Source organism: Astatotilapia calliptera, chromosome 4 (genome assembly GCF_900246225.1).
Source record: "Astatotilapia calliptera chromosome 4, fAstCal1.2, whole genome shotgun sequence".
Classification (NCBI taxonomy): Eukaryota; Metazoa; Chordata; class Actinopteri; order Cichliformes; family Cichlidae; genus Astatotilapia; species Astatotilapia calliptera.
In genome coordinates, this window is record NC_039305.1 from 31,933,326 (window position 1) to 31,944,431 (window position 11,106).

The following is an 11,106-nucleotide window of genomic DNA, read 5'->3' on the forward strand; positions in this document are numbered from 1 at the left end:
CCAGCCAGGTTTCAGTGAAAATCATGCACGAACAGTTATTAAAGTCCGTCGAGTGGCGATCTGCAGTCGTATCTCATCCAGTTTGTAACGGATTGAACGGGCGTTGGAGAGGAATATGATCGGGAGTGGTGGTTTAAACGGACAGTCTTTAGCCGTGCCCACAGGCCTCCCCGCCTGCCTCTCTTCTGCCTCCGCTCGCAACGTCTGTGAGAGGACAGAGTGCAGTGATGATGGAGACTGCATCCTCTGTGCTCCTGTTCTGGCGGTATGCGAATTGGTGGGGTCCAGGGTGGGGGGGAGACAGGATTTGAAGTGTGCTAGGACCAGTCGCTCTAAGCACTTAGTGATGATGGGGGTGAGTGCTACTGGGCGGTAATCATTGAGGCAAGATGGGTTGGAGTTTTTGGGTATCGGGACGATGGAGGTGGATTTGAAGCAGGCCGGTACCACAGCGTGGGCCAAGGACAGGTTGAATATGTCTGTGAGCACTCCTGCAAGCTCCCCAGAACACGCTCTGAGAACACGCCTGGGGATGCCATCAGGGCCTGCAGCCTTGTGGACATTGATCCTGCTCAGCACCGCTCCTACATCGGTGGGGGAGAGAGTCAGAGGTTGGTGGTCTGGCGTCACGTCTGCTTCGGTTGTGGTTGTGGGGTTCCCTCGCTCAAAACGAGCATAAAAGTTGTTGAGCTCATTGAGGAAGGAGACATCAGAGGATGCGGGGGAGGGTTTGGTGGTCCTGTAGTCTGTGATGGTCTGGAGTCCTTGCCACATGCGTCAGGGGTTGGAGTTGGAGAAGTGTTCTTCTACCTTCTTTTTGTAATGGTGTTTGGCTTTTTTGATGCCCTTCTTTAGATTAGCCCTGGCTGTGCTGTAGGCGTGTGCATCTCCTGACCTAAAGGCAGTGTTGCGGGCCTTCAGGAGGAGACGAACATCCCGGTTCATCCAAGGCTTCTGGTTGGGGTACATGGTGATCCGTTTCTGGGTGGTGACACTGTCTGTGGTTTTGGAGATGTAATCCAGTACAGATGAGGCGTACTGGTCCAGGTCTGTGTGGGTGAACATATTCCAGTCTGTGTTTTTAAATCTGTCCTGGAGCACTGCGTCTGTCCCCTCTGGCCACACTTTAATTGTCCTCACAGCAGGTTTCACACGTTGGATGAGTGGTGAATACCGAGGTGTGAGGAACAGGGAGAGATGGTCCGATTGTCCAATGTGGGGGAGGGGTGTGGCTTTGTAGGCTCCAGCCAGGTTGGAATACACATGGTCTAAAGTCTCCTCTGGTGTGGCAGGAGACATGTTGGTGGAATCTGGGGAGGACTGTCTTTAAGTTGGTGTGGTTGAAGTCGCCAGCAACAATAAAAGCAGCCTCGGGGTGTTTATTCTGGTGTTTGTTAATGGCTGCAGAAAGTTCTTTCATGGCCAACCTAGCATTAGCGTCGGGGGGATATACAGCAGTGAGTATGATAGAGGTCTAGAGAATCTAGACCAGGCTAAAAGTTTATTATCTTAGGACGGTCTAAGTCATCTGGATGTAAAGTGACTTTAATGTGCATTTCGGCTCCGGAGCCTAATAAAGCTCTTTCCTGGCAGGTGTTGGTGGGTCGAGCAGTCTGACGGAGGAACGTAGTCGGCCATCTTGGAAAGAAGAAAATGTCTTCACACACGGTGAGAAAAACATCGTTTTTATAAATCATGAGTCCGAACATTTTACAGACTTTTATACGTGAAATTGTTCGTAGTTTATAAACACATCTGGAAGTGCCGTGCAAACCAAGGCCGAGCTGCTTTTAGGAAACGTGAAAAGTCTATCAGTACAACTTTCATGAATGATCACATTTATTGTCATTATATCATTATGATTATTGTTAACTACCACCCTTTAGTAATTATTTACAGTTTTCCAGAACATGAGAAACTAAATGCATGTTAAGAAAAGAAAATAGTAAATGGAAAGACGAAGGCTTCAACCTCTTAGACCTTTCCTTATTTCCAACACAGCTGATTTAAATGGTTAAATGACTTCCAGTTCTCCTGGTAATGAACTAATCAATTGATTCAGGTGTGCTGACCCAGGGTGAGATCTAAAACCTGCAGGACACCGGCCCTCGAGGCCTGGAGTTCGACACCCCTGGTCTTACACCAAGGACTAAATGGTTCATTTTTGGCTCGCTGCACTGTAACAGGGACGGGGTGATTTGCAGAGCACTTTGTAAATGAGGACTGTGTGCAAGAGGTGCAAGTGCACGGGTGAAGTCGCACTGTCCCCTCTGCATTTGATTGTCCCTCGTTGGGTCGGGCGTAAAGACTGAGCAGGGCAATCAGCTGGTAGAACCGATGTCCCAAGATGCAATCAGCGATGCACTTGTTTAAATGTATTTTATGCAATAATACAGTGTCAGAGTCAGAGAGAGGCCGGCACGACAAAACAAGATTTAACTCAAACACTTATTAAGCTTCTGACTCCCTGCCTGTGTCTTTGTTGCTGTAGGAACAAGACGCCAAAGAGAGCCCAACACCTCAGTGCTCTCAGTTGGCTGAAGATGCTCACTCAAGTGCAAACTTACTTGAGCACTACAGGTGTGATCAGTGTAACAAGAAGTTTCATGCCCCGTCTCACCTCAGAAGACACCAGCGCATCCACAGTGGGGAAAAGCCCTTCAGTTGTGACCAGTGTGGAAAGACTTTTACTCGGAAAAGCAACTTAAAAACACATCACCTCAGCCACAGCGGCGTCAAACCACACATGTGCCACCAGTGTGGAAAGACATTTAGTTTGATGGGCAACTTGAGAACTCATCAGCGCCTGCACAGAGGAGTCAAACCATACGCATGTAGCCAGTGTGGAAGGCTTTTACTCAGATGGCCCACTTAAAAACCCATAAGATGGTCCACAGCGGAGAAAAACCACACATATGTGAGGAGTGCGGAAAGACATTTAGTTTGATGAGCAGCTTGAGAACTCATCAGCGCCTGCACAGAGGAGTCAAACCATACGCATGTAGCCAGTGTGGGAAGGCTTTTACTCAGATGAGCCACTTAAAAATCCATGAGATGGTCCACAGCGGAGAAAAACCCCACACATGTGAGGAGTGCGGAAAGGCTTTTAATCATCAGAGCAACTTAAAGAGACATAAACTGGTCCACAGTGGAGTTAAAGCACACAAGTGTGACCAGTGTGGGAGGGCTTTTGCTTTGAAGTCGAGCTTGGCGACACACAAGCTGGCGCCGCATGTGACCTTTCTGGGAAAGCCTCCAGCCAGCGACCCCAGAAACACGCCAACAGACGCTGATCGGTGCAGCAGTTCAGTTTACACAAACTCGAGCTTAAGTCAACCCTACACTTACTGACCATGGACACGCACCAGTGCGACCAGTGTGACAAAGCCTAGAACCAGTTTAGAGGTAATTCAGTCAGTTTTTTTAAACAAGCTAATGTGTATATAAAAGATTTGTTACTGGTAATACAGCAAAACTTTATTGTAGTTTTTAAAGTTCAAGTTAAACCATGTGAAATAAGTTGGATAATACACGGTGTTACATATGGGACACAAACGCAGCGTTTTGGGACAACATGGTTTCTGTTGGGTTTACACAAACTGTAAAGATGTTATTACGATGTTATTACGATGTTATTACGATGTTATTACGATCAATGTTAGCTCTACATGGGTGTTAGATTTCAAAATAAAATCCTTTTAAACGATCGTCTCGTTTCATTTATCACCAGCAGAACAGTTCAACAGTGTCCAACTTTATGGCTCATAATGGGCAAAGACGCGGCTACAACTTTAATGCTAATCTGAAGTGAATAAAACTATAATAGGACATGAAATGCATTTAGATCTGTACATATGCTGTAATGATCACATGATGTGGCGCCATCCTTTCTGAAATTAAACCGACAACAGATTTGTTGTCTGGGGCATTTAACACAAACTGATTTGAATAAAACGACATCATGAATGCAAAAAACGATGCAGCTGCATTCATATTCATATTTCCTCCTCGGTTCCAACTATTAATACAGAAATGCAAATGCATCATTCTTTTCTTGAAATTTAAACACAGGTTTATAAACGGTCTCAGCAGTTCTTAAGTACATTTAGTAAAACAGGTAAACACTTACTAAAACACAGTCATTGTGTCCTTACATGCTGTCGTTTTAGCAGACTCTCAAACCAGTTTCAGTCCAGTAGTGTCCGTATCACTGCCGCCCAAAACCAGTATCACGAGCTCAGTGTGTCACATGGCCTTGCTTGACCAGATGGTGCTATTCAAAATGTTGCCAGAAGGGATAATGAGCATCACTCTCATGCCAACAGTTATGGCAAAGATTTTATTCTGCACGTTTGATCTGAGACACGACTGGTTATCCATCAAAGTTCAACACTTTAAAGTCCACAACTTTCCACACTCTGATAAGCACATCCCAGCGGTGACCGCCCCGCCGGTTCCCAGACTGCAGCCTTGGCGTTCGCTCTGGGGCTTATTTTTAGCTACACACATGGCACTTTTCCATTTTATCATTCTTTATTAAACATCTTACAAAGAAGTATTTAACTTTAATTAGTTTTACCAGAGTGTGCATGTTTATGGATGTTAGAGTAAAATAAAATATAAGGTGCAGATACTGCACATCTGCAGTCCCCAACAGGTCACATGTGCATATAACCAAAAGTCAAATACAGAAAATAATCCTGCTACTTTGGCCCTAGTGCAACTCTCTGTTGGTATTTGGTTTAAACTGCAAGAGTGGCTACAAATCTGTGGTTAAGCTGCACTTCCTGCTGTTTCTCCCTCTGTACTCGTTGCTCTTTAGGTCAGTATGTGGTAGTTTTCCATGTCCCAGTGGAGATTTCCTCTCGTGCAAGCTTTCCTCACGCGCACACTGAGCCCTCATCCTTTCTACACAAAATTCGTTTGTCTACTTCATAAACAAGACTAATAGTCAGCAAACATCTTGGCTTCACTTGGATTCTCAAGTTTAAAATACATGGAAAGTTTGGGAAACTATGGTTTACCCTGACGGGAGCATGAATGTGGACAGCAGCGGTGGCACCGAAATTTATTCAGTATTTGCTGAGGCATCAGATTCTCGACAGCTGGCAGTAAAGAAAGAGTCAGGAGGCTGGGTGTAGTGGACACCGGTATATGTCTAAGCACCGACCTGGCAGATCTGATTACAATGTTAAAAACATAGAGCTTAACCCTCATCAGTAACATGACAACTGTAACATGCTGTAAGTATGAGCACTTTTATGAAACTTCACTAAAGTGTATTATTGTGTTGTCAAGCTTGAATGCATTGTAAGTGAATGGGTTCTGTTTGTTCAGCTACAACTGGGAAGAAAAACTTTCTGACCAATAAGGTGGAGACGGTGGCATACTTGTGTTGTATCAGCCTATCGGAAGGTTTTTGAAGGTCTGATTTCAAGATATAACACTGGGACAGATGATAGTTTAACAAGGCTGTAGCAATATTACTGTTGTTATTGCTAATGACTGTTACGTGTCTCTGCTGGAGCAGACCTAGAGTAGATATTATGTTTTGTCTGTCCCTGCTCTCATGAACAAGGCATCTTTCAAACTGCTTGAAGGAATTTCTTCAGTTTCCGTAAGGATTTTGCCAAAGTTTAAGGTCATCCCAACACTGCGACACTCATTCTGAGTTCATTTGTGAAGTGTGACAGAACTTCACACAAATGCCAAACAGGACAACAGCAAGTTAAAACAATGCTGAAGTGTTTTTATTGTATGACGAGCAGAAAAGAATTTGAGGTTGCAACGTTATCCTTGTTGCACTGCAATCTTGGGATGTGAGAACCTGAAAGCCTGAAATCTGTACCCCATCCACAACACACCTTTTCTCTGTACTCCTCCCCAGCACCCTGCAGTCACATGCGCCTGCAGGTAGATAAAAACCTCAAAAGAGACACTGGTCGCCATTCTGCTCAGAAGCTTTTCAGGAGCTTTCAGAAGATTCACGAGTTCAGGCGTCTCCACCGTGCAGACATACAGGAGCAGGTATGGACCTCTCACTCGCTACAAAAACATCTGAGCTGTATTCGGTGCAATACTGTGAGCCAGTTTCTTGTTTAGAGTGGATGTTTCAGGCTACAGCAGCATTACAGTAACTTTTGTGCATTTTTCCTGCAGTAATTGTGCGTTTACAAACACATTTCAGCAGCACATGCAAACCATCACAGTATAAATGCAGCTCTCTGTTTCCATATTTGGCAACCTTTGGTCTTCCACAACAGCTCCAGGACGGTGTAACCAGGGCAACAGAGTAATATATTGTCCTAAAAGGATAATATTTTACCAAGCCTTGCAACATGCTGCAAATAGCGACGCGCTAAATAGCATGTTAGATAAACTGCCAAAAATACATCCAGAGGAGCAGGTGTTTGGTCTCTCACTCTCATGTCATGAGCTCTCAGCAGATGGTGGAACATGAGCCGCTTTGTTTTGGACTAAACTCCATGTTAAACTGGACTTTATGACAGAGAAATATGGAGTGAAAGGAAAGGCCTTACTTCAGCCTGCAAATCGGTTTTTAATGCACAGGAACTGGAAATTATTAACCTGATAACCTGGGAAGTCATTAGCTTACATACGTGTAAAATAAATATGAAATCATTTGTAAGCGTCAGTGTTTCATGTGATTTCTAAGTCATTTTTAACATGTGACCTGTTTGGTGTAGGATGCATTTGGTGGGCACTTTGGGGCTTTTTCTGACCTTGCTGCATCTCTCTAACTCGCTGCTGCTGGGAGCCTTTAACATCAAATCCTTCGGAGACACCAAAGCCTCCAACACCACTCTGATGAACATCATTACCAAGGTCTGGGACTTTTCCCTCTTTGGTAGATATGACAGTTTGTACAAAATGTTTACATCCACCCATTTGTAATGCAATTTGGGTCAGAGTGCTTTCAAAACCAATCCAGAAGTGTTATCTTGTGTGTGCGTTTTGAAATAGTTTGAACTGAATTTTGAGAAATGCTTTGGATGATTTGGCCTGTTGCAGAAGTAAACCTGAATATTCCCAGAATATTCCCACCTCTATGCTTAAGGAATGATCAATGAAATAACTGGATGTGCAACAGCTGTAGCGTTGCCTTTACAATCTAAAGCTTAACACATGAATTTTTTCGTGCAAGGTAAAATATAAACAAACGTGATGTTGCAAGATGGACAATCAGCTGATTCATTTTCATTTTTTATGTGTGTTTTGCAGATTGTCCAACGCTATGACGTCATTCTGATCCAAGAGGTCAGAGACAGTGATCTCTCAGCAACCCAAAAACTCATGGAGTACGTCAACAAGTGAGTCCACACACCGAACATGGAACATTCAGAGTAACACTGAGCATGAAATGCAAACGTATGGAAACATAAAAGTGTGTGTTTGTTTCCCCCCAGAGATTCTCCTCAGTACAAATACATCGTCAGCGAGCCTCTCGGTGCGAGCACCTATAAAGAGCGATATCTCTTCCTTTACAGGTGCACCACGATGAAAAAAATAAGTCTCTACTCTACACACAGTGAAATGATATTTATTCAGTTCAATTTTATTTACACAGCGCCAAATCACAACAAGAGTCGCCTCAAGGCGCTTTATACTGTCAGGTAGACCCTACAATAACACATACAGAGAAAAACCCAACAATCAAATGACCCCTATGAGCAGCACTTTGGCAACAGTGGGAAGGAAAAACTCCCTTTTGACAGGAAGAAACCTCCGGCAGAGTCAGGCTCAGGGAGGGGCGGCTGTTTGCAACAAAACATGGTTCGTTGCAGTGATGCCGTGTAAAAAGCATTTTTAGTTCTTGCTCTAAATATGTATTTTGTAGAAAGGGAAAAAGTCTTTTTCATGGCAGAATGTGAATAGTTTGATTGTTTTCTTTGTTTCTTAAAGCCAAACAATTTAACAAAAATAAAAATGACTTGTTCACGTTGCCCGGGGTTAAAGTCAGGATTGGTGTTGGATCATCATCATCACTTAGACCTCAGAGGGTTAAAGAACCTCCCATAAGTTTCTCAAATAACCATTCAAAACAACTTGATTAAAAATTTATATTTCCAGCATGTTTGTAGTGTTTGAGGCATGTTTGAAGTAATTTAACGGCAAATCCTCCGTCTTTGTTCTGGCATAAACATACATCTTATACACACTCAGAATTCAGAAGAAGTGATTTAAAAAAAGGGGAAAAGCAGAACTACAATAAATTTGTCCCGAGAAGCAACTGGACATGTTTAGAAATGAAGTACACACTGGCAGCAAATGAAAAGGTGGTGATTTTCTCCACAGGGAGGCGCTGGTATCGGTGGCAAAAAGCTACACCTATGACGACGGCCCGGAGGAAACTGGACAAGACGCCTTTAGCAGGGAGCCGTTTGTCGTAATGTTCTCCTCCAAACACACTGGTAGGTGCTGTGGCTCGAGTTATACAGCTGTTTCTGCATCACACTGATAATGATGTGGATCCTCATTCAAACATTTGTGCGTGGTAGTTCCTGGGACATGTTAGTCACTAGTCCTTTATCATTCTCATGCGGTGTAAGCGCCTCCGTCACTGTCAACACTCCTTCGTTCCCTTCTCTTCTGTAGCTGTGAGAGACTTTACTCTGATCCCTCAGCACACCTCCCCAGAATCAGCTGTTCGGGAGCTAAATGCTCTCTATGACGTGGTGGCAGATGTCCGCGCTCGCTGGAACAATGATGTATTTACAGCCTACAAGTAAAAATCATTTATTTGGTGGAAAAACACACATTCGGTAAATGCGACTCACACTACTCTCCCTGCAGGACATCGTGCTGCTGGGTGACTTCAACGCAGGCTGTAGTTATGTGTCCGGGTCTGACTGGCAGCAGATCCGCATCTTCACTGACAAGACTTTCCATTGGCTGATCACTGATGCGGCCGACACTACCGTGTCGCAAACTGTCTGCCCTTACGACAGGTAGACAGATTGTGGCAGGTCGTTCTGATGTGTGCACGCAAACTCTAAACTCTAATCATCTTTCTGTGTTTGCAGGATTGTGGTCACTGCGGACATGATGAGAGGAGTGGTGAAAGATAGTGCGAAGGTGTATAACTACATGACGGACCTGAATCTCAAACAAGATCTGGTAACAGATGAATTTCAATCCTTATCTCTGTAAGAATTCATTTGAACTAAAAAGCACAACCTGCCTCATTCCCCGCTGACACTAATGGAAACGTCAATATAAAAAGTTAACATAATGCTGTATTCACTGCAACTGAGACCATAGACTCGTCAGCAAAATGTTTACTGAGCTCCAATCAGAAGAGAGGCATTCTACACAAAGGGCAAAGCAGTCGCCCCATCAGAAATCATGCAGTTTTAAAGCACTTTTGCTTTTTTAATATCAGCTTTGAGCTACAGAAAATCGAGCAACTTTGTAAAGCAGTGGCTGTAGTAACGACCACAGAGATGCAAACAAAATCATAATGCAGTGTATACTGTAGTGATGGCATTACCATGCAGGCACGTTGAGTTTTTCAGCACTGGAAAGAAACCTGTGGAAACTGAAGCCGTCTGCAGCACAAACTGTGAGCCACTAAAAGAACGGTTTCTCTGTCTCTCAGGCGTTGGCTGTCAGCGACCACTTCCCCGTGGAGGTGAAGCTGAGCGGTTAGGCTCACGTTGCTTGAACCGTGACTTCCACAAGCTTTCCACACATCGTGCTCAATCTGCAGCCAGCACAATGATCATTCAGTTGGGGACTACTGTCAGCCACAGCTTCATGAAATGCAAATGCACAATAAAGCCACTAAAAGAATTTCACTGAAAACTTGTGTGTTGTAAAGAATTCGGCTTCTTGTTGCAGTGGAGCACATTTGTCTGGAACATTTACTGAGACCCTTTGTTGATTTGGAAACCTTTAATAACGCGTGTGTATTTTATTTCACTTCCTTTGTCTGCTTAAATGTCTTCAGAGTTTAAAGTTTTTTAATTAATTTCCCAAAACAGCTCAAACACACAGCAAAACACTAACCTGCAAAACTGAGCCAAAAATGTTGAAAAAAAAAGCGGTAGAGTAATACAATCAGTCATCTTCAGTTACTCCTGTAAAGCTGAAATGTGTTCACCACATATGTTAACCTGTGATTTTTAAACACTGAAATGGAAAATCAGGTTGTCTGCATACAAAAAGCTAAAGACGCCTGGGAAATAGAGACACTAGAGTTTCTAATAGCGTCCAAGAGAAGTGTGCTTGGAGAGACGATAGCTGACTGCAGCCTCAAGATGGCAGTGATGTAGAAGCACATCACTTATGCTTTGGTATAACTGACTAGACAAGCACTGCTTGTCCTGGCTGAACAGTTGAGTTGGGGTTGCTGTAGTTCAGTTCTACTAATTGGAAGGTTTGCAGTTCAATACCAAGCTGCTGCAAAATACTTAGCCTCCCCCCCGAGGATGTAATATTAAAGTGAATATTACATCCTGTGAATATTACGTGCTGATTTCATCTCTTTACATGAAAGAACATTTACTTTTCCAGGAGTCACATTAGTGACTTGTAGCTTTAGGCTTAGTAGACGACTCACACATTGACAAATCCAAACACATTTGAGGGTAATATCAGAATCAGAATCAGAATCAGAATGGGTTTATTGCCAGATGTTGAGGTTTACAACATTAGGAATTTGCTGCGGTGCTTCAGTGCAGACAATAAGAATTAAAGTGCTATGTAGAAAGAAAGATATGTGCATGAGATATACATGAGATATGTACATGAGAATAAGAATTATGAGTGCTACGTAGAAAGATATACATGATATATCCATGATATATACATGAGTGCAGGTGGTGATCAGTGCCAAACATGAAATGATGCAGTGACACAGCGTAGGGTCATGTGTTAGTGGCGGGGACAGTCATGTGGTTATTGTTCATGTGTCCCACAGCAGAGGGGAAGAAACTGTTCTTGTGGCGAGAGGTTCTGGTGCGAATGGACCGGAGCCTCCTGCCTGAGGGAGCAGGTCAAACAGACTGTGTCCAGGGTGAGAAGGGTCAGCTGAGATCCGGCTGCACGCCGCAGTGTCCTGGAGGTGTACAGGTCCTGCAGAGA

General features: G+C 43.8%; 3 protein-coding genes and 1 pseudogene across 4 annotated transcripts in view; all 4 read left to right on the plus strand.

Annotated features, from left to right (window-relative positions):
- The window catches only part of LOC113021458 (zinc finger protein 239-like), a 33,317-nt gene extending 29,965 nt beyond the window's left edge, over nucleotides 1-3,352 (plus strand). Inside the window, exon 4 of the mRNA XM_026166161.1 lies at nucleotides 3,306-3,352. The gene's annotated coding sequence lies outside the window, so the exon portion shown is untranslated. The remainder of the gene's footprint in view (nucleotides 1-3,305) is intronic.
- LOC113019951 (zinc finger protein 525-like) lies at nucleotides 116-3,707 on the plus strand (annotated as a pseudogene).
- Nucleotides 3,708-5,798: 2,091 nt separating this feature from the next.
- LOC113021454 (deoxyribonuclease-1) lies at nucleotides 5,799-9,825 on the plus strand. Of its 2 annotated transcripts, none has more exons than XM_026166155.1 (9): nucleotides 5,799-6,027; nucleotides 6,708-6,846; nucleotides 7,243-7,331; nucleotides 7,407-7,508; nucleotides 8,317-8,432; nucleotides 8,617-8,729; nucleotides 8,815-8,969; nucleotides 9,045-9,138; nucleotides 9,620-9,825. In XM_026166155.1, the coding sequence occupies exons 2-9, from the start codon at nucleotides 6,709-6,711 to the stop codon at nucleotides 9,668-9,670; spliced, it is 858 nt and encodes a 285-aa protein (XP_026021940.1). In that variant the 5' UTR covers nucleotides 5,799-6,027; nucleotide 6,708; the 3' UTR covers nucleotides 9,671-9,825. The 2 variants fall into 2 exon arrangements, with proteins under 2 accessions (XP_026021940.1, XP_026021942.1); XM_026166157.1 differs by having other exon boundaries at nucleotides 5,807-6,027; nucleotides 7,428-7,508.
- Nucleotides 9,826-10,157: 332 nt separating this feature from the next.
- The window catches only part of LOC113019952 (deoxyribonuclease-1-like), a 1,953-nt gene continuing 1,004 nt past the window's right edge, over nucleotides 10,158-11,106 (plus strand). Inside the window, exon 1 of the mRNA XM_026163615.1 lies at nucleotides 10,158-10,242. Coding sequence (XP_026019400.1) covers nucleotides 10,158-10,242 — 85 coding nt within the window. The remainder of the gene's footprint in view (nucleotides 10,243-11,106) is intronic.

Bases quoted from the DNA above. Each gene is read 5' to 3' on its own strand.
- LOC113021454 (XM_026166155.1), top strand. From the start codon at position 6,709: ATGCATTTGGTGGGCACTTTGGGGCTTTTTCTGACCTTGCTGCATCTC. The intron at 7,332-7,406 runs GTGAGTCCACAC...GAAACATAAAAG, and splicing joins CTCATGGAGTACGTCAACAA to TGTGTGTTTGTTTCCCCCCA. The intron at 9,139-9,619 runs GTAACAGATGAA...TCTGTCTCTCAG, and splicing joins TGAATCTCAAACAAGATCTG to GCGTTGGCTGTCAGCGACCA.